This window comes from Neofelis nebulosa, chromosome 2, assembly GCF_028018385.1.
Source record: "Neofelis nebulosa isolate mNeoNeb1 chromosome 2, mNeoNeb1.pri, whole genome shotgun sequence".
Classification (NCBI taxonomy): domain Eukaryota; kingdom Metazoa; phylum Chordata; class Mammalia; order Carnivora; family Felidae; genus Neofelis; species Neofelis nebulosa.
The window spans coordinates 197,736,034-197,759,395 of NC_080783.1; the positions used below are offsets into that span (position 1 = coordinate 197,736,034).

Sequence of the window (23,362 nt, forward strand, 5' to 3'; positions counted from 1 at the left end):
GGATTGCGAGTAACTTGTTCTGCTGGTGTTCTGCAAGACGAACAAACATTTCTAATAAATGTTAACTTGATAAGCGAGCGATGTCTTGCAATACAAGCAGTACCTGACGCTGAACATCCCATGATCACAACCAAATCAATGGTTCTCATCTCTCTCTTGGACACTCTCTCTCTCTCACTGTGGGATTGTGGGTGATCATCTCCCATGCTCAGATGATTGGTCTCAGGCCGCAGTGTTTGACAGCAATCAGTGATTTTTCAGAACGTTGGGAGGTGTCCACAACAGGCACTAGTGTATTTTTTGTCACTTCAAAGCACCTCTGGACAACAGTCCTCTGCTTTTCCATACAAAAGTAAGCTTAGGAATGCTTTGCTTCATTCTAGGTCAGGCTGCCTGCCGATATAGACCCTCTCCTCTGCTGCCTTATTGCCAGTTACATTAAATACAGTAGATGACAAGAGTTTATTAATACTGTACTGTAGTCAGCATCCGTGTGAGCGTATACAATGGCCCCCATGCAGAAGAAGGGTGAAAAGAAAGGCGGTGAGAAGAAGATGATTATGGTGGAAGTGAAGAAGGAAATCACTGAGAAGTACGAACGAGGCATGTGAGTGGCCAAAATTGCAAGATTTGATGTCTACGGCTGCATCTTCTCTGCAGAAGAGGAGGAGAAAAAGGAGGAGGAATCCCTCACTTCAAATGAGATTAGGGAGATGTGTAAAACGTGGGAAACAGTGCAAAATTTTGTAGGAAAGCACGACCTGAATAAGGCAGTAGCAGTGGCAGTGATGAATCCGTTTAAAGATGACGCAATGTCACATTTCTGTGAAATCCTCAAACGGAGGCAAAAGCAAGTGTCACTGGATAGGTTCCTCGTTAAAGTGCGTGAAAAGAAAAAGATTCCATGGAGCCAATAGATAGCAGTGATTCCGTCAGTGATAGTGAAAGTCGTCCTCCACAATAACCCTCCTCTCTCTTGTCTCTCTCACACCAGCCCTGAAGGTTTTCAGAGGTAAGTGCAGGTTAATTTGTTTTTCTTTATATTTTGTACTTTCTTTATTATTTGGAGGAGGAGTAAAAGTTCATTCATGAAAAAGAGGACACAAAGGACATTCCAGATACAGCACCAAGGGCAAAAGCACAGGCAGGTATTCAACAGCATGCCTTCTTCGGGGATGATAAAAATGTTGCTGTGGCTACAGACTTAAGGCCTGTGGAGGGATAGTGGAAGATAAAAAGAGAAAAGCATGTAAGCACCAGAGCCTGAAGCGCCTCCACTTTTGCAGGTTCGGGGCACTTTTGAAGGATTTTAAGAAGAGTGACATGATCATAGGTCTACCAGTGACTGTGTGACTTACACATCAGTTTCTTCTTTGTAAAATGAGGATATTGACTGTTAAGAGGCTCTAAGGAAGTCTGTTAAGAGGATTAAATAAGATAATAGCTAAGATAAATAAGATTCATAGAATAAGAAATAAATTAAGACAAATAGTAACAAGCACATAAAGATATGTTTAACATCATTGGCCATTAGGGAAATGCAAATCAAAATCACAGTGAGATACCACTTCACATCCACTAGGATCGCTACAATACACACACACACACACACACACACACACACACACACACCACACAAGTGTTGGCCAGGATGTGGAGAAATCAGAACCTTCAGACACTAATGTGGGAATGTGAAATGATGCAGCCATTTTGGAAAGCAGTCTGGCAGTTCCTCAAATGATGAAACATAGGGTTACCATGGGACCCTGCAATCCCACGCCTAGGTATGTATCCGAGAGAAATAAAAACATATGTCCCCACAGAAATCTGTATACAAATGTTTATAGCAGCATTATTCAGAATAGCTACAAGGTGGAAACCCAAATGTCCACCAAGGGGAAAATGGAATATGCATACAATGGAATGTCATTCAGCCTTAACAAGGTTTGGAGTATGGGTACATGCTTCCAATAGGGATGAACCTTGAAAACATGGGGTGCCTGGGTGGCTCAGTTGGTTAAGCCTCCGACTTCAGGTCAGGTCATGATCTCACGCTCTGTGGGTTAGTCCTGCATAAGGCTCTGTGCTGACAGCTCGGAGCCTGGAGCCTGGAGCCTGCTTTGAATTGTGTCTCCCTCTCTCTCTGCCCCACCCCAGCTCACACTCTAGCTCTCTATCAAAAATAAATAAACATGAATGAATGAATGAATGAATGAATGAATGAATAAGGGGTGCCTGGGGGGCTCTGTCAGTTGAGCATCCCACTTCAGCTAAGGTCATGATCTCATAGTTCTCGTGGAACCAGGCCTTGGGCTCTGTGCTGACGACTCAGAGCCTGGAGCCTGTCTCAGATTGTCTCCCTCTCTCTCTCTCTCTCTCTCTCTCTCTCTCTGTCCCTCCCCCCACTCATGCTTGTGTGTGCGCGTGCGCGCGCGCGCGCGCGCGCGCGCGCGCTCTCTCTCTCTCTCTCTCTCTCTCTCTCAAAAATAAATAAACATTAAAAAAAAGAAAACATTATGCTAAATTAAAGAAGCCAATCACAAAAGACCACCTACTAGAGGATTCAATTCCTATGCAAGTCCAGAATGGGAAGATCTAGAAGACAGAGAGTAGATAAGTGGTTGCCTGGGGCTAGGAGGAAGGGTTGTGGGGAGGAGGATGGGCTGAGTGGCCTTAGAGCTAAAGGGTAGAGGGTTTCCTTCTGAGGTGAAGAAAATGTTCTAAAATGGACTATGGTGGCAGTTGTACATATCTATGAAGAGATGAAAAATCATTGAATTTTACCCTTTAAATAGGTGAATTTTATGGTATACAAATTGAATTTCAATAAAGCTATTTTTAAAAATTACTTAATCCAATGACTCCACTCCTAGATATACACCCAAGATAAATACAAACATTTGTCCTCAAAAAAGCTTGTACACAGATGTTCACAGAGGCATTATTCATAATAGCTCAGACATAGAAACAACTCAAATGTCCATCAGCTGGTGAATGGATAAGCAGAACGTGACACATCCATACAATAGAACATTATTAGGCCAAGAAAAGGAACAGAAGCACTGATACTTGCTACAACATCGGTGAACCTTAAAACCCTCTAGCCAAGTGAAAGGAGCTAGTCACAAAAGACCATATATTTTATGATTATATTTAAATGAAATGTCCAGGGGAGCCTGGGTGGCTCTGTCCGCTATCCTTCGGCTGGGGTCATGATCTTGCAGTCTGAGATTGAGCCCCATGTCAGGCTCTGTGCTGACAGCTCAGAGCCTGGAACCTGCTTCGGCTTCTGTGTCTCCCTCTCTCTGCCCCTCCCTCTCTCCCTCTCTCTCTCTCAAAAATAAATAAACGTTAAAAAAATTTAATAAACGAAACGTCCAGAATGGGCAGATAGGGACAGGCCAGGTTAGTGGTTGTCACAGGACTAGGGAGATACAGCAATGGAGAGTGATGGTTAATGGGTATGAGGTTTCTTTATATTATGGTGAAAATGTTCTGGAATTTGAGGGTGGCAACGGTTGTGCAACTCTATGAATACACTACAAACCGCTGAATTACATACACTTTAAAGGGTGAATTTTATGGCCTGTAAGTTATACTTCAATAAAAATAGCTTGCGAGAGAGAGAGAGAGAGAGACAGAGAGACAGAGAGAGAGACTCAAGCAGGCTCTTAGAGAGAGAGAGACAGAGAGAGACAGAAAGAGTGAGCGCAAGCAGGGGAGAGGGGCAGAGGAAGAGGGAATGAGAGAGGGAGGGAGGGAGGGAGGGAGGGAGGGAGGGAGAGAGAGAGAGAGAGAGAGAGAGAGAGAGAGAGGGAGAGAGAGAGACTCTCAAGCAGGCTCCATGCTCAGCGCAGAGCCCAACTTGGGACTCAACCCGGGGCTCAATCCCACTACCATGGGATCATGACCTGAGCCAAAAGCAAGAGTCCGACGCTCAACTGACTGAGACACCCAGGCACCCCCAAATGGCTAATATTTGAATGTTTACTTGGCACTGTGCTAAACACTGTACACATCTTATTCTGGTCCTCACAACAGCCTCAAGCTGAGATCCATGATGCACACTGTATAAAGAAACCGAGGCATGTGGAAAATTTTTAAAAACTTCCAACTGGGGCGCCTGGGTGGCTCAGTCGGTTGAGCATCCGACTTCAGCTCAGGTCATGATCTCACGGTGTGTGGGTTCGAGCCCCGCGTCGGGCTCTGGGCTGATGGTTCAGAGCCTGGAGCCTGCTTCCAATTCTGTGTCTCCCTCTCTCTCTGCCCCTCCCCCATTCATGCTCTGTCTCTCTCTCTGTCTCAAAAATAAATAAACGTTAAAAAAAAAAATAAAAAAAATAAAAAAACTTTCAAGATTGCACAGAATCAAGTGAACAGAGACTGGAATTCTGGCTGACTGACCCCAAACCAAGAACCCTGAGTTTTGCACTCTTCTGTCCAGAGAGTATGCACAAGACCCAGCCTGCAGCTGGGGCTCAAAAAATATCAGGTATTATTGTTACAATGATTCCATTTGTATTACCAGAAGAAAACTTGAGAGGGCATGGAAGAGAAAAGGTGGGAGAGGCAGGCCCAGGGAGACCAATTTAAAAGCTTAACGCAATGGTCAAAGCAAGACATGGTAAAGGGACTACACTAAGACAGGCAGTAGAGACATAGGCAGGAGCAAAAACAGCAACTTTTACAGGAAAATAGGAATTGTCCTATAAATTGGGTTCAGTTACAACTTGGTAATATTTACCTCCACAGGACATTAACATAACCTACATTCATAACCGTACTCACATCATTAAGAAAGCTTTAAGTTACTTTCAAAATATGTGATTCAGTCATGGAAATGGGTAATATGTTTCAAATTTTCTTCTCTTGGTAGATTGACCCTATAAATTGAAACAGCAAATTACATTAATTCATGTGGGACATCCAAAATTCAACTGGAAATATTTTAGATATCTATAAAAGAGATAGAGTTAAATATCATACAATCTTAAGAATATTAAAGAAATCTAGATTCCCATTCAGTTGAAAGATCTTTAAACAGGTGAATGGAAAAGTCAATTACATGTTTTAGGAACCAAAGTTCAAATGTCCTTGGAATAGAAGGAAAAAACACATATTTTATGACTGAAGATTTAGGTAACAAGTACAGTGAATTAAGACTGTGGGCTAGAAGACCATCTCTTTTAAGATATATAACCATCAATCTAGAATTTAGTGTGTCCATCAGGGTCACCAAAATAAATCTCATTAGCCTCCCTAGCAAAAATCCCGGAGTCAAAGAATTTGGGCTAACTAGCATGTTAATTGTATTCTTTGGCGAATGAACATCTTTTAACCCTGGTAAGATTTAGAATGAAGTATTAAAATGTTTAAGAAAATCAAAACCATAGCTGGAAAAGTCTCATTGAGAAGTTGGCATTTGAGTCTAAAGGAGGTGAGATAGTCATGTGGTATCTAAGGGAAGAGTGTTCCAGGCAGATGAAGGGCGAAGGCTCTAAGAAGGAGCAGGCAAGGAGGACTGGAGGAACATTAAGGAGGGATGGAGAGAGCAATGAGAAATGGAGTCAGAAAGGAAGGGGAGGGGTGCCTGGGTGGCGCAGTCGGTTAAGCGTCCGACTTCAGCCAGGTCACGATCTCGCGGTCCGTGAGTTCGAGCCCCGCGTCAGGCTCTGGGCTGATGGCTCGGAGCCTGGAGCCTGTTTCCGATTCTGTGTCTCCCTCTCTCTCTGCCCCTCCCCCGTTCATGCTCTGTCTCTCTCTGTCCCAAAAATAAAATAAAAACGTTGAAAAAAAATTAAAAAAAAAAAAAAGAAAGGAAGGGGAGATTGTGCGGCTGGAAAGACATCACGGGACCAACTTTTACAAGGTCTTGGCTTTTACTATGAGTAAGATGGGGAACCACTGAAAATGGGGAGGCACTGACCAATTCTGAACAAAGAAGTGACAAAAACTTCCCTCGAGAGGATCAAAAACTTACACCAAATCCTTTAAATATTATAAACATATAATTATATCACTGAAAGGGCTAAACCTATTAAACAGAAACCCAGTTTTATTATAGGAAATAAGACTAAAATTATATAGGATGAATCAAGTATCAAGGGGTCAGAAATTAACATGACCTGGAAAGAGCCCAGGTTTTCGGGATGCCTTCTGCTGACATCTTAGAGTCTAACCTACCCATGCCTATTTGCCCAAGGGCTGGGGGTTAGATTCTCCCTTCCCGTTTACCACTGGTGTGGCCAGGGAGATTCCCAGAAATAGATACCTGATCACCGGTTATCAGTGAAGAGCTCTTGCTTCAGGGGTGCCACAAACCCACCCATATTTGCAGCTTAGGGAAGATAACCCTAGAGAGGAACTTTGAGCCTTGGTTCTTCTGCTGAGGATTTTGGAGTTTTTTTTCTGATAAAGATCAATTAAGGTTTTTAGAGCAGGAGAGCAAAGTGACTGACTTGCTTTCCAGAAGACTCTGGAGGTGCCTTTAGGAGGGAATGAAGAACAAGAACAGGAGGCAAGGGCGTTGGGAGGCTGCCATCGTTCACCTTCTGGTTTAACGGTTACATTCTGCGCATAACGCATTTCCTCATCTGGAAAGTATAATAACCATCGACCTAACTGGGTTGCTGTTTTATGTGAAATTAAGTGAAATAATTCATATAGGTGAAGGCACTCCATTTACTAAATAAAGTTCCACAAATAGAAACGTTTATTGAGAACAGAATACTGACGTGTGTAGTTAGAAGCCCACTAGGTGGGAATCTACTGCTTCCAAAGACGTCTTAAATGAAAACTAACACAAAATGTTACATATCGATTACATCTTTTTTTTTTTTTTTTAAGAGAGAACGAAAACCTAACACTTCTTGGAAAGATGTGGAGTCTGCCTAGGAGCACAATCAATGCTAAACAAGCGCATTTGAAGGGGAAGGGGCCAAACCGCTAACTTACAAAAGAGGCAGTCTACACATGGGTAGAAGGTGCGTTTGTGCGGTTCCGTCATAAGCCAATAATTATGGCTCAATATGTGTTAGGTGTAGCAAGTCTGCCTTCGGTTCTGAGCCCGGATCTGTTGCATCACGACATAAAACCAAAGGATGGAAGCTGGAGGAGAAACTCGGTCTACTGCCTAGGGAGCCACCTTCCCGAGGAAGCGCCCGGGACGCGGGGGAGCAGCTCCGGGACCCCGGCCCGCCCGCACCCCGCCGCCCCATTGGGCGGGCCGCCCGTCACTCGCCCCGCAGCCCGAGTCCGGCCGGCCGCCGACCCTCCGGGAGTCCGCGGCGCCCGACGGCTCCACACACGCCGGGCACCGTCCCCGCGCCGCCTTCCCGCCGCCGCCGCCGCCGCCGCCGCCAGGAGGCTCCGCGCGCCTTCCCGCCTTTCCCCGCGCCGCGGTCGGGCCGGGCCCGGGCGGGCGGGCGGCGACGGCGCGGCCATTGTCCCGCAGCCCCTCCCGGGCGCGCAGGAGGGGCTGGCCGGGCGGGGCGGCCGGGCGGCCGCGGAGAAGAGCGGCCTCGGGGTCCCGAGCCGGTGCGCCCCGGCGCCGCCCGCCTCTCCTCGCGGGCCGCCGCCCCGAGGCCGGGGGGCCCCCGCCGCCAGCCGCCCGCGCCGCCTTTGTGACCGTCCCCAGCCCCTCGGAACCGGCGCGCCGCCGCCGCCGCCGCCGCCGCCGCCGCCGCCGCCGCCGCCGCTGCGCCCGGGGCTGCAAATGGCGCCCGCCCGCCTCTGCGCCTCCCGCCGCTCTCCCGGCCCGGGGACGTCTGGGGGCGCCGCGCCCGGGCCGCATCCCGCCGCCGCCCGCCCTCCGCCCGCAGCGAGGCTCGCGGCCCGTCCCGGCAGCCCCGACGCCCCGCCCGCCCTCCGCCCGCGCCGCGCGCAGCCACTTACCGCGGGCCGCGGCGCACCGGCGGGTCGCGCGCGCGGGCTCGGGGAGGATTCCTGGTCTTCGGCAGGGGAAATACCCACTTTCGAAGCCGCTCCTTTGCGCCCTAAAACAAGTAGCCCCAACGTGAGAGAAACAAAAGGTATTTGCTGACGTGGGCGTTGGACAGAAACGCCCGAGGGCTGGGGACACAATTAAAGGGGCAACGCACAGATTTCAGGCACCAACCAGCAGCTTCGCCCACTCCCCCTGCCCTAGCCTACACCCCGCTGCACCCTCCAGAGGCTCTGGGGTGCCCAGGTTCCCTGGCAGTTGACTACAGAACCATTATTCAGGCAGGAGCTTAAATTTTAAAATTGTACTTTACGTTGAGAAAGGCGCCTCCGGAGGGCAGAAGGGCTGGATTTCTAGGATCTGGAGAATTTGGTTTAGGAAAGAGGGAGGGATTTAGGCGTGCCCACAATTACTGTATAAGTACATGTGACATTATTGTACTTAAGTTTAGCAACGTCAAATATAAGCGATTTCCACGGAATTTTGCCCTTTATTGAGGCACTTGTCTTGGTCGGGGATAACCTTTTCTAAACCTCTACAGGTCGCAAGCATTTTATTTGAAGAGGAAAACCCAGAGAGTCTGAGATATGAGAAAATAATTCTCGCTTAAGTTCAGAGAAAATATAAAAGTAGTAAAAATAGCAGGTTTTGTGTTTTCGAATACAAAGATTCATTGGACATCAAGACTTTCCGAGGACGTATTTATGACCCTAAGTACAAACAGGTTAAATATTTGCTAAAAATCTTAAATCACTGAATTTTCACTGCAACTGCAGAAACATGATTTCTGCAGAAACATGAATTCTGTAGATTAGTTTCTAGTTCCTTATGCTGGGTCAGGTACTGAAAAGCACCATGATGTAATAAAACTGGGGGGGGGGGGGAATGTCAAAACCTTTAGTTTTTCAATGGCTTCCTCTCCTACGTGATAGTCATATCAGGCAAAGTTTATTGCCTTGGTTCCAACAACAATTAGCTATGCATTTTGAGGATCATATGTTCTATGAGAGGGATACAGAATATCCACAACCAACTCTTAACGTCACTAACCTATTACTCTAGAGGTGTTTTGCTATTTAGCTGCATATCCTCACATTCTGAACAGGTAAACGGAAACATGTTCAAAAAGCACTATAAGTTATTAGGAGGGTTGGATGTACTCAAAGTACTCTGCAAGCATCCCCAATGAAAACTCGCCAAGAAAGACCTGGGCATTTTTATAGCAAAAGGTTTTATTTCAGCCTTCGTTCATTAAAACATGCAAAGGCATTCTACAAACTTGTTCCTCAAGAGAGCACGTCAGGTGGGTGATAAACTCTTTGTTCCAAGGAAGAAGTAATGGGAAATTTTTTCCCCTCACCTTCTTTCCCCCTCCTAGCTTCTGAAACTTGTTTATATATTTGGAGAATTCCTTACGTTATGATTCATTGGTGAGAGGTAGATTCTGCCTTCTGCAATAGAATCTGGAAGTGCCAGTGTCTTGCTCTCCCAGAATCCCTGCAGCTAGGACAATGCCCATGGACTACACTTTGATAATCAGATGCATGCACCAGGGACTTTGAAGAGGGAGCTATGACACCAAGAAGCAGGAACCTCAAAGAAGCTTTTCGTGCAGTGGTAACAGCTACAGCAAGGTAGTATCTCCAGGTGCTGTCGCGGCAGGACTGTTAGTGGCAGCATCCACATTATCCAAGGTTAGTGCTATCAATGGTGCCAGCTGCCATGTCTCCGCTTGCTGAGAGCAGTTGTTGGTATCCTCACCAGGCCAGCCCTGTGGTATGATTTGGCTATTGTTTCTGCCTGCTTAGTGTAGACTCCAGCCCCTGTGCTCTGCTCTGCCTGGAACTCTGGGAACTTTTAATCCATTCATTTCTGCTTAAATCAGCCAAGGCCAGTCTGTGTGCAACTAAGAACCCTGACTGGTACAAAATGTTAAGAAGGCATCTGGACCTATGGCATAGAGCTTACTAGATACAATAGTTAGGGATAAAGTGTTGTCACTGATGTCACATGGATGGGAATTAGAACCATGGACCTGGATAGAGAGAGAATACACAGTGAGAAGAGAAGAAGAAGACTTAGAACCAACCTGCAGCCGCTTCATCACCCAATGGTTGGTTAGAGGAAGATGAAATTGCAAACGACACCAAGAAGCAACTAGAAAGGAAGGAAAAGGCCTGGGATAGGGTGGTGTCATAGAAACTAGGAGAAGAGCAACTCAAAAATGAAGAACTAAACAATAGTGTTAAATACTTCTCTTAACAGTCTAAGAGAGGGGCGCCTGGGTGGCTCAGTCGCATAGGCGTCCAACTCTTGATCTCGGCTCAGGTCGCGATCTCCCGGTTTGTGAGTTTGGGCCCCAAGTCAGACTCTGCGCTGACAGTGTGGAGCCTGCTTGGAAGTCTGTCTCCTTCTTTCTCTGCCCCTACCCCCCTTGTGCTCTGTCTCTCTCAAAATAAATAAATGAGCTTAAAAAAAAAAAAAAACCTGTCTAAGAAAGTGTCTATTAGATTTAATAACTTGGAGATCATTGACTTCAGAGACTTAAGAAAGGACTAAAATCCAGATAAGAGGAATAAGTAGGGGATTAAAAAAATTAGAGATGATGAGAATAGACAACTCTAGAGAGAGCTGGGTAGAAAGGGTATGTTCCAGTGCCGTGTAACAAGCCAACCCAAAACTCAATGGAATAAAAGAAAGCTATATCATCATGCTTACGGACGGATTCCGCGGATCAAGAATTGGACAAGTGACAGCAAGGATAACCGGTCTGTGTTTCACGGTGTCTGGAGTCTCAGCTGGGAAGACACAAATGGCTAGGCGTGACTCGAACTGCTGGGAACTGGAATCATCTGGAGGGTTCTTCACGCACAGGCCTGGCACCAAGATTGGGATCACTTGAAAACTGGCTCTGCTAGGACTGCTACCTGGAGCACCTACACATGGCCTCTCCATGCGGCTTGGGCTTTTCGAAGCATGGCGTCTGGGTTCTGAGAGGAAGTGTTCTCAAAAGAGAGCCTACCAACATGGAGTATCCAAGAGAACTAGGAAGGAGCTGGGTGATCTTTTATACCTATCAACAGAAGTTACATTGCCTCACTTGCCATATTTCATTAGGAAAAGTAGTCACAACCTACCAAGATTCAAGCGGAAAGGGACATAGCTGCTATCTCTTAACAGGAAGAATCTCAGAGAATTTGGGGACATGTTTTGAAACTACTGCAGGCAGGGGCTCCTGGGTGGCTCAATCGGTTAAGTGTCCAACTCTTTTTTTTTTTTAAGTTTTTTAAATGTTTATTTTATTTGAGAGAGAGAGAAAGCATGAGCAGGGGAGAGGCAGAGAAAGGGAGACACAGAATCTGAAGCAGGCTCCAGGCTCTGAGCTGTCAGCACAGAGCCCAACGTGGGGCTTGAACTCACGAACTGTGAGCTCATCGCCTGAGCAACCCAGGCACCCATAAGTGTCCAACTCTTGATCTTGGCTCAGGTCATGAGTTCACAGTTCATGAGATTGAGCCCTGTGTTGGGCTGTGCGCTGACGTCCCAGAGCGTGCTTCGGATTCTGTGTCTCCCTCTCTCTCTGGTCCTTCCCAGCTTATACTCGGTCTCTCTCAAAATAAATAAACATTATATATAAAAAAAAAAAACTATTATAGGGGCACCTGGGTGGCTCAGTCAGTTGAGCATCTGCCTTCTGCCCAGATCATGCATGATCTTATGGTTCGTGAGTTTGAGCCCTGCATCAGGTAAACGTGAGCCCTCATCGGATGAACGCGAGCCCTGCTTCAGGTGAGCAAGAGCCCCGTTTCGGGTGAGCCCCACTTCTCCCTCTCTCTCTCTCAAATAAGTTAAGTAAGTAAGTAAGTAAGTAAGTAAATAAATAAACAAATAAAACTATTAGCAAAGAGAGAGGGTATTAGCTAGAAGGCAATATGGTAAAAGACTTAAAAATAAATGTGTTTAAATGCTAATGGAAAGCGTGAAAACAAAAGAGATTAAATATACAAGAAGAATAATAGTGGCTGAATTTGTGTAACTGAGGGAGAAAGAGATCAAAATCTCAAACAGAGGAACAGCGCCTAGATAGGAAAAGTGAAAACTCCACTATCTCCATTGGAGCTAGAGGGCAAGGACAAGAACATGGATAGTCATGGTGGTTTAAAAATTTTTTTTTATGTTTATTTTTGAGACAGAGAGAACAGAGCATGAGCAAGGGAGGGCAGAGAGAGAGGGAACACAGATCAGAAGCAGGTTCCAGGCTCTGAGCTGTCAGCACAGAGCCCAACACAGGGCTTGAGCTCACAGACCGTGAGATCATGACCTGAGCCAAAGTAAGACACTTAACTAACTGAGCCACCCAGGTGCCCCTAGTCATGGTGATTTTTGAATGCTTACATATTCTTTGGCACTGTTCCCTTCAAGACGTTAATCCTAATTCCCCTCTGCATGAGTGTGAGCTGGACTTAGTGACTCACTTCTATAGAATAGAATAAAGTAGAAATGATAGTGTGTGATTTCAGAGTCTTGGTGATAAAAGCAAAACAGCTTCCTGCTTGTTCTTTCTCTGTCTTGGATCTGTTGTTCTGGGAGAAGCCAGTATCCTCAGGTGTCCATGGAGATGAACTGAGGCTTTCTGCCAACAGCCATGAGAGTATGCCACCTTGGAATGGATCCTCCAGCCCCAGACAAGCCTTCAGCAGACTGCAGTCCCAGCTAACAACTTGAGTGAAACCTTGCAAGAGACCCTGAGCCGGACGAACCAGCTAACCTGCTTCCAGATTCCTGACCCTCAGAAATCTGGTGAAGTAATTAATATTCGTCCTTTTAAGCCATTAAGTTGTGGGGGCAATTTGTTATGCAGCAACAGATAACTTATACACATTGTCGTACCTAAAAATGCTACCATAACAAAAACCTAAAAAAATGTGACTTTGGAACTGGGCATTGGGGGAAAATGGAAGGACTTTGAAAGATGAGTGTTAATGAAACTTGACTCTTTCAAAAAATATTAGAGTCCTGATGGCCTTTGAGGAAGCTGCCAATGAGGGCTTAAAGGAAAGCCATACAAATCTGATTGGACACTGAAAGAAAAGGGGTCCTTGTGATGTGTTGGCAGAAATTTAGCAGCACTATTGCCTGCAGTAGGGTGAAAAGTGGAAAATGTACCTAATAAATCAGGTAATCTAGCTAAGGAGATTCCCAAGCAGAATGTTGAAGGGGCTGCCTGGTCTCTTCTTGCTACTTGTAGTAAAATATGAAAGGAAAGAGATAAGGTAAAGGAAGGACTATTTGACAAAAGGAAGCCAGAACTTTCTGGTTTCCAGAACTTTCTGGAAAATTCCTAGCCTCTCCAGGTGGCAAATGGTGCTAAAAGTAAGAAATGGCTTCTGAGAAAATATTAAATCCAGGAAAACACAGTCCAAAGGTGAAGTGAAGGGAGTAGCATTAAAATCCTTTGCCAAGATCTAAGAAAGATTGAAGGTATTACCTCAGAGTATTGTTCATTTAGATAAAAAGCCCTTTAAAGATTTAAGGGTGTTGGGGCGCCTGGGTGGCTCAGTCGGTTAAGCGGCTGACTTTGGCTCAGGTCACAATCTCGTGGTCCGTGAGTTCGAGCCCCGCGTCGGGCTCTGTGCTGACAGCTCAGAGCCTGGATCCTGTTTCGGATTCTGTGTCTCCCTCTCTCTGACCCTCCCCCGTTCATGCTCTGTCTCTCTCTGTCTCAAAAATAAATAAACGTTAAAAAAAATTAAAAAAATAAAAAGATTTAAGGGTGCGACTCAGGGACCCTCATTTAAAGAGTTGGATTCCTTTTTAAGTTTAGTTATTTATTTATTGAAAGAGAGAGAGAGAGCAAGCAGGGTAGGGGCAGAGAGAGAGAGAGGGAGAGAGAGAAACCCAAGCAGGCTGTGTTCTCAGTGCAGGAGCCCAACTCAGGGCTCAGTCCCACGAACCATGAGCTCATGACCTGAGCCCCTCAAACAGTAGAATTCTAAGAAACTTAAGCTTATTGTTCCTCAACAGAAGCTCAAGGCAGAGAAGGGTTTATCTTGAAGAGCTTTGTGAGGATACCTTTTCTCTAATGGAGTGAACCTCAAGAAGATTAGCGAGAGCCCCATGTTTTTCAGAAGTGTTTGGAAGAACGCTGCCCACTTGGACTGAAAGGATCAGAGGCAATACAAAATGAAAAGACACCTTCTGACCCCCAAAATTCTGCTGGTAGAATGCAATCTGTGAAAACTACATAGTTGCGGGGCGCCTGGGTGGCTCAGTCTGTTGGGCAGCCGACTTAGGCTCAGGTCATGATCTCGTGGTCGGTGAGTTCGAGCCCCGCGTCGGGCTCTGTGCTGATAGCTCGGAGCCTGGAGCCTGTTTCAGATTCTGTGTCTCCCTCTCTCTGACCCTCCCCCGTTCATGCTCTGTCTCTCTCTGTCTCAAAAATAAATAAACGTTAAAAAAAAATTTAAAGAAAACTACATAGTTGCAAATTGGAATTGTTTTCCATGCAAAAGGAAGGATGACTCAGAGGGCAGAATCAAGAGCCCAGAGAGTGGAACCAAGAGCCATGGATGATTAACCCCAGGCCTTGAGTTCTAATCAAGGAATTTCCAACATTTGTCCAGATAGATTTCAGAATTACTATGGACCAGTGATTGATCTGTGCCTGCATTTTCATCCCTTTTGAACAGGAATGTCCATAGTACTTATCCCATATGTACCACGACTGCCAGTTGGGTAAGCATGAAACAGATAACTTTTCTCTTTGGTTCCTGGGTCTTCAGATCAAGAGGGACCATCCTCAAGGAGCTGTATTTAAGGAACTATACCCTTGGGAGTTACTGTAAGATGTGGATTCACATGAGAGACTGGATGACATGAAAATTTTAACTAATCCCTAAATATGAACAAGGGATTAATGGGCAGAAAGGAAGGGTATATATTTTCTGAATTGGGGTGATGGTTTATTGGTCATTGATTCATTGAATTAGATTTGGCTGAGAGTGACAATCTAAAATAACAATGGCTTCAACAAGACATGAGTTTATTTTTCTCTCACATGAAAAACCTGAAGGTGGATGATTCAAGGCTAGTATAGGAGCTCCATTCTCTGAAGCCTTCAGGGAACCAAGCCTGTTACCAAGTTTCTGTTCCACCATACCTAGCATGTGGCCCTAATGCTCCTATTCTAAAATGGACCGCCAACTCTCAAAGAAGATAGAGAAAAGGAGAAGAATGGGTAAAAGGCATATATTTGCTGTCACTTAAGGAAGATTGCTGGGATCTGCCACATCACACTTTCATTTACATCCCATTGGTCAGCAGTTAGTCACGTGGTCACATCTAGCTGCAAGAGAATCTGGGAAATACGGTCTTTACATGGGGTAGTAATATGTATAGTTAAACATTCTCTTACTAAGGAAGAAAGAGAGAAAAGATGTTGAGGGACCACTAACAGTCTCCTAGAGTCAGTATTGTTACTTGTGGAGAATAGAATCCACGCAGGGTACTTTAAACTGAAAGAGCTTTTTATTAGACAACATTGTGTGATTTATGAATATCCCGGTGGGCCAGAGAATCATGCTTAGATGCTGAAAGTTCAGGACAACATCAACATGAGAAACTCCCAACCACACCACGTGACTATTGTCATAGGATCCCAAATGCTGCCACCACCTAATACTATGACATTAGGAATAGACATTGAAATCTCTGCCAAGCTGCCCCAGAAGAACCAGCCCCTTCAATCTAGGCTTGCAAGAATAGCTAATATACCCAGAGCCATGGCTTTTGCCTCACATTTCTCCTTTCCTCCATTTCAGTCTCACGAGGATGCATCTATTTGAAAAATAACTTCAGGGGAGTCTGGGAAATGTAGTTTTTAGCTTTCCAGCCTATGCAGTATAGGAAGGAATACAAGAAGGGGATTGGAGAGTGTGTTAAATGAGCCAATACACAGTATATGCCACAGTCCATCATTTTGTATACTAGTTATCCGTACAAACTTACCATACTTAAATTTAAAAAAAAAGTAACAAAATATTCCCGCCTAATATAATTCAACTGTCATAGAAAAAAAAAATTCTCATTATCTCAGTGAAAGGGAATACCCAATGACTCATGAAGAACTACATCATTCTCTGAGAAATATTCATGTCTTATCCATTAAATCATAATATGATATTCTGTAACCAAGAAAGAAAATGTGTATAGTTACTACAGTCCTTGTTTCTAAAACTGGTCACAGGGAATAGTTGGTATTTATAATTTCCTTCCTCTCCTTCCTGTGTTATGTCCCATAATATGTTTTGTCTTTTATGATTTGTTTTTTACTTTAAGTCCTATTTTATTACATATTAGGATTATTGCCTTCTAGATTCTTTTGATTTGTATATGCCTGGCATAGCTTTTTCTTTTTTAATATATTTTGGAGAGAGAGAGAGAGAGAGAGGGAGGGAGAGCAGGGGAGGGGCAGAGAGAGAGGGAGACACAGAATCCAAAGCAGACTCCAGGCTCTGAGCTGTCAACACAGAGCCCAATGCAGGGTTTGAACTCACAAACCATAAGATCATGACCTGAGCCAAAATTGGATGCTTAACCTACTGAGCCACCCAGGCACCCCTGGCATAGCTTTTTCTATCCTATTTTCAACCTCTCCATTTCTTTTAAGTATATGCTTTGATAAATTATATTGTTGGATTTTTAAAAGTTAGTCTGAGAATTTCAGCCTTTTAGTTTTGAATTTAATGCAATTATTGTATTTGCAGTTAAGATTTACTTCTGTCATATTTTACATTTGCTTTATGTTTTATTCCTTTTATTCTATTTTTACTGTTCTCTTTAGTCTATTGGTTAGATTGAGTTTTCTTCTCCTGATTTAAAAGTTATATATTTATATTTTGTTCATGTTGTGGTTGTCTTTAATTTATTACCTATATTCATGTTTTTTACTCCTGTGAATAATTAAATGTATCAATATTTATTTCTTCACCTTAATAAGAAAGTACTTAAGCATATGCTCAGCTCTCTCTTGTTTTTCAGAGAATTGATATTATTTGTTATAGATGTGTTTTCTCTTTTCACCTTATTTGATACAACCCCTTTTCTTTAAAAACAAAGATAAACTTTACAAAAGTATTTGAATACTCTCTCTCTCTCTCTCTCTCTTTTTAAGTAAACTCTAGGCCCAACATGGGGCTTGAACTCAGGACCCCAAGATCGAGAGCCACATGCTGTACCGACTGAGCCAGCCAGGCACCCCAAAGCCCTTGAACACTCATATTGCTCCAATCTCCTGGAGCATCTCTGGGATTTGTATCTCATCTCAAGTTCTTTCTCCAATACTGTTTTCAATGTTTGTGTGGCAAAGCTTCCAAAGCATTGTGTACCGGGAAATATTTTTATCATGCTCTAACATTTGAATGACAATTTTACTGAACATAAAATTCTAGAATCAAAGTTCTCTTCCTTTGATACTATAAAACATATCGCTCTATTCTTATCTTGCATCCAGTGTTGCTGTTAGGTAGTATGATACCAACTCACTCTTTATCTTCCCATAGAATTATTTTTTGTTTAACTTTTTAAAAAGTTTATTCATTTCTAAGAGACAGTGAGTGGGGGAGGGGCAGAGAGAGGGAGACACAGAATTCAAAGCAGGCTCCAGACTCTGAGCTGTCAGCACAGAGCCTGATGCATCATGATGATTAACCAACTGAGCCACCCAGGCACCCCTCTTCCCATAGAATTCTTCTTTTACAATTCCCTTACAATTTTCTCTTGTCTTTGATATTCTTGCATTTTACATTTGATAGTCTTATATTTTGTTATAATGTGTCTGAGTGTCGATTTTTGTCTTAATGCTCCTGTTTGGCACTCTATGGGTCCTTTTAGTCTAAGACCTTTCATCCTTCTTTAATTCTGGGAAGGTTACCTTCACTATTCAAAAAATAATTTATTCCTCTCCATGTTTTTTCGCCTGCCTTCTGGAACCCCTAATTTTTCAGATGTTGGCATTTTTATTCCTGTTCTCCATGTCTCTTGACTTCTTTTTATATTCCTTATCTTTTTGTCCTTTCTTGCTATCTTATGGAAAGTTCCTCAATATGATCTTGAAATTTACTAATTTTTCTTCAGTCACATCTATCCCTCTATTCTATCTTTTGTGTTCTTTCTATTTTCAATTCTCATATTTCTTCTTGGTTCTTTTTTATGATTTCTCATTACCTCATATGTTAATATAATCTGTTCTCTAAGTATTTTTATCATCCTTATTTTAAATTTTTTATTTTATTCCAATAGTTCTTAGATTGTGTGTGTGTGTGTGTGTGTGTGTGTGTGTGTGTGTGTGAAAGAGAGAGAGAGAGACAGAGACAGAGAGATTCAGTTTATTGTTTCTCTCATACTGGTTGTATATTGGCTCATGAATTCATGTCCCCTGAAAGTATTGGCTATTGTGTCTGCTAATGAAGTGCTTCTCAAACTGTGTTGAAGAACCAGATTGTTTTTGTTTGTAGGCATCTTTATTGTATAAAACTTCTTACATTTTTTCACTTACTTTCACTTTCTGTACTTATTACAGACTGGGGACATCAGTCTGTGAACCACACATTGACCAGTATTGTCCTAATGCACAGTGGAAATGGGTATTGGTTCAGAGTGATATATTGTATTAGCCTTTCCAACTATTCCCTTCTCTCATTCTGAGAGGATTATATGTCACCACCCATTGCTGTGTGATGTTCACTGCCTCTCTGGAGACAGAGTGCAGTTCCCGAACCCATTGTCTAGTTTGGTTTTGTGACTTGCCTGGGCCAACGGAGTATGAACAGTGACAGCATGCCAGTTCTGAGCAGGAGCTTTAGGGCACATCATATGTTTCCACCAGTGCTCTTGTTCTTCTTCTCTGCCACATAAATATGTGATCCAGGGGTGCCTGGATGTCTCAGTCAGTTGGGCGTCCGACTCTTGGTTTCAGCTCAAGTCATGATCTCACAGTTTGTGGGTTCAAGCCCCGCATCAGTCTCTGCACTAGCAGCACAAATCCTACTTGGAATTCTCTCTCTCCCTCTTTCTCTCTGCTCCTCCCCTGCTCACATGCTCTCTCTCTCTTTCTCTAAATAAATAAATAAATATTTTAAAAAATAGTGTGAGCCAAATAGGGGCTGCTTTTACAGCCCAACCTGGGTCCCAGAGTGAGGTACTTTGAGCCATGGAAGCTGACCTATAATCACCAACTTGTAAAGACAGCAAAAAATATATGTTGGTGGTTGTAAACCAAGGGTTCGCAAACTACAGCCCATGGGCCAAATCCAATCTACTGTCTGTTTCTGTAAGGTCCATAAGCTAAGAATTTTTTTCATTTTTGAAAAGTTGAAAAGTAATATATGGTCCGTAAGTCATATATTAACGAGACTTACACCAAAGGAACCAAGAACACACAATGGAGAAAGGGCCATCTCTTCAATAAATGGTGTTAGGAAAACTAGACGGCAAAAGATTGAAACTGGACCATTATCTTCTATCATACACAAAAATTAACTCAAAATGAATTAAAGACTTCAGTGTAAGACCTAAAACCATAACACTTCTAGATGAAACTGTAGGCTGTAAGCTCCTTGACGTGGGACTTGGCAATGACTTTTTGGATTTGACCCCAAAGCCAAGGTGTCAAAAGCAAAAATAAACAACTGGGACAACATCAAACTAAAAAACTTCTACACAGCAAAGAAAATGCTCAACAAAATAAAGGCAACCTACTGAATGGGAGAAAATATTTGCAAATCATATATCTGATAAGGAATTAATATCCAAAATATATAATGAATTCATATAACTCAATAGCAAAAACAAAAACCAAAAACCAAAAATCAAAACTGGTCTGACAAAACCAAACCAATGGGCAGAGGATCTGAATAGAAATTTTTCCTAAAAAGGCACATGGGTGGCCAACGAGCACATGAAAAGGTGCTGAACATCCGTCACCACCAGAGAAATGCAAATCAAAAAACCACAATGAGACATCACCTCACTCCTGTTAGAATGGCTGTTACCAGAAAGATAAGAAAACAGGTGTTGCTGAGGATGTGGAGACCAGGGAAAGTTTGTGCACGGCTGGTAGGAACGTAAACTGGTGCAGGCACTGTGGAAAACAGTATGGATGTTCCTCAAAAAAACTAAAAATAGAACTACCATATGATCCAGCAATTCCACTTTAGGATATTTATCCAAGGAAAACAAAAACACTAACTTGAGGAGACATATGCACCTCACGTTCATTATAGCATTATTTACAATAGCCAAGACATGGAATCAACCTAAGTGTGTCCATGCACGGATGAATGGATAAAGAAAATGTGATGTGATACACACACACACACACACACACACACACACACACACACACTGGAATATTATTCAGCCATAAAAAAAGAAGGAAGTTTTGCCATTTGCAACAATCCGGATGGGCGTTGAGGACATAATGCTAAGTGAAATAAGTCAGAGAAAGACAAATACTATATGACCTCACCTATATGTGGAATCTAACAAAACAAAACAAATTCATAGATACAGAAAACAGATCGGTGGTTGCCAGAGGTGGGAGGTGGGGTGGGGGGCAAATGGGTGAAAGGGGTCAAAGGTTACGAACTTCAAGTTATGAAATAAGTCATGGGACTGTAGTGAACATGTGGTGACTGTTGTTAATCATATTGTGTATTTGAAAGTTGCTAAAAGCATAAACCTTAAAAGTTCTCAGCATGAGGAAAAAAAATGTTTAACAGTGTGGTGATGGGTATTAACCAGACTTACTGAGGTGATCATTTTGAAATATACACAAATATCAAATCCTTATGTTATACACCTGAAACTAATATAATGTTACATGTGAAGTATATCTCAATAAAACATGATCAAAAGAAGGATAAGATTTGGGACATAAAAACCATATGAAGTTCAAGTTTTAGTATTCATAAAGTTTCATCAGAACGTAGGCACACTTGCTTGTTTGCATATTGTCTACTGCTGCTTCATTGCTCTAAGGGCATAACTGAGTCGCTGCAACAGACACCATATGTCCCACAAAGCCCAAAATATTTACTATCTGGCCCTTCACAGAAGAAGTTTGCCAGCCTCTGTTGGAAGCCACAGCGATTTTGAGGTTGGTTGTTACTGGAGCAAAAATGACTAATGTAGTCGAAATGAGTTTAAGGAGAGGGAAGGGAGTAGCTTCAGAGAAGGGAGTGCCAGGCACCACCAAACTGCTCTGGATCCTTCCCATTTGCTGTCACTGTGGACCGGCAACCCTTCTGAGCTTTTACCTTTCAACTCCTTAGCAGAAGCAGCATTGGGATAAGGTATCCTCTTAGCTTGTAATTTCTTGGCCTTGAGTATTTGGAGGAGAGGCTGGCAGAGAGAATGCTCACGTGCTGTAGTGGGTTCACCCCCATCTTTAATCCCCCAGCAGGAGTTGGCAGCGCCCCCATATTAGTCTTTCAGTACTGGCAGCCTGGGTTTTTGCTCTCCGCACTGCAGCCTGAACCTGTTGGAAATATTTTTATTTCTTTGGGCCCTACTCAAAGTTGTCAATCCTTTGGATTACTTGGTAGGTGGATCAGAGCAGTTGGAGAAGGTAGAGGGGAACACATGCATTCTGCTATGTTTTCCTAAATGGAAGAGAAAGAGTTGGGGTAAGAGCCAGGAAGTTTGTGTACCCCACAGCCTATTTTATCTATGCTGTAGACAGTAAGGAGCAAGCATTACCAATGTTCCATTTTTGGATGCAGCAACTATAAATTACAGATGCTTTGTTACACCCTTGAACTAGGGGAGGGGTGTTGCAGCAAAAACCTGGCTCAGGTATGGAATTGTTATGAATATGAATATTATCTGCGGTGGGTGTCTTGATGCAAACTAGGTTGAAAATCTCTGGCCTGGAACTCTAAATGCAAACTACTTCAAGTGGCTCACGATATCTTTCATGTTCCTCACCATTCTCTCCTGCCTCCTGTTCCCCAGCTTCAGGAAGCTACCAGTATGTAATGTGCTTCCTCTTGCCTCTGGACATGCTTTCTCCCCTACATCTGGATTATGCTACTCTGTACCTTCCTTCATTTGCCTGGGAAACTATTTTCCTTCAACATTCAGTTCAGACATCATCCATCCTGTGAAGCCTTATGATATATCCCATGAGGTAGGTGTTCCTTCCTCTCTGCTTCTGCATGGCCCTAACAAGCATGTCCATCATTGTTCTTATGTGATGTTTTCATAGCTTTTCCTTTGTCCATTTCTTTCAACTACTGAAAGAAGGTACTATGATCATCTTCATGTGTGTGGCCTGATATCAGCTGGTATCAATCAAGGTCTCGTCAGGAGACAGAAAGCACGCCATGAATTTAAGCATGGAAACTTTAGTATAGAGAATTCTATTTTTTTGAGAGAGAGTGAGAGAGTGGAGAAGAGAGGCAGAGGGAGAGAGAGAATCACAAGCAGGCTCCATGCCTGGTGTGGAGCCTGACACAGGGCTTGATCTCACAACTGTGAGATCATGACCTGAGCCGAAATCAAGAGTCAGACGCTTAACTGACTGAGCCATCCAGGCACCCCACTATAAAGAATTATTAATTGGGGAAAGGTATATGTATGTATGTGTATATATATATGTATATACACATATATATATACACATACATACATATACATATGTATGTATGTGTATATATGTACATATGTACATATACATATATATATTTACACACAAAAAAATATTTATTTACTTATATAAAGAGATTTATGATAAGGAGTTGGCTTACATGATTATGAAGGTTGTCAAGTCCAAATCTGCACTGCAGGTCAGAAGGTTCAAGACCCTGGGGCTCCTGGGTGGCTCGGTCAGTTAAGCGACCTACTCTTGATTTTGACTCAGGTCATAATCTTGCAGTTCGTGGGTTCGAGCCCCATGTTGGGCTCTGTGCTGATGGTGCAGAGCCTGCTTTGGATTCTCTCTCCCCCCACCCCTCTCTCAAAAATAAATAAGCCTAAACAAAAGAAGAAGGAGGAGGAGCAGGAGGAGGTTTGAGACCTAGAAGAGCCAATGTTCCATTTCCAGTTCAAAGGCAGTCTGCTGGTAAAGTCCTTGTTACTCAGAAAGGCCAGTCTTTTTGTTCTTCAACTGATTGGACAAGCCCCACCTACATTATGGAGGGTAATCTGCTTTACCCAAAGTTCACCAATTTAAATGTTACTCTCATCAAAAAATACCCTCTAAGTTGATTCAACACATAAAATTAACTATCACAGGTGACTATGTACTAAAAGGGTAAAAGAGAACTTCAAAGAAAACAGGAATAACTAGTGGCAAAACAACAGACAAACAAAAAACAAGAGCGCTAGCAAGGAACAAAATTACAAGACCCTCCCATCTCT

The 23,362-nt window shown here is 43.4% G+C and overlaps 2 protein-coding genes across 3 annotated transcripts in view; one reads left to right on the forward strand and one right to left on the reverse strand.

Moving 5' to 3' along the window:
• ZBTB8A (zinc finger and BTB domain containing 8A) overlaps window positions 1-8,008 on the reverse strand; it is a 70,937-nt gene extending 62,929 nt beyond the window's left edge. Inside the window, exon 1 of one of the 2 annotated variants that reach the window (XM_058718212.1) lies at window positions 7,894-8,008. The gene's annotated coding sequence lies outside the window, so the exon portion shown is untranslated. The remainder of the gene's footprint in view (window positions 1-7,893) is intronic. The other variant, XM_058718210.1, reaches the window with a different exon arrangement.
• LOC131491258 (basic proline-rich protein-like) lies at window positions 7,019-22,124 on the forward strand. The gene is made up of 2 exons (XM_058693935.1): window positions 7,019-8,030; window positions 21,956-22,124. Exons 1-2 carry the CDS (start codon window positions 7,019-7,021, stop codon window positions 22,105-22,107), a joined length of 1,164 nt encoding a protein of 387 aa, XP_058549918.1. The 3' UTR covers window positions 22,108-22,124.
• The last annotated feature ends 1,238 nt before the right edge of the window (window positions 22,125-23,362 follow it).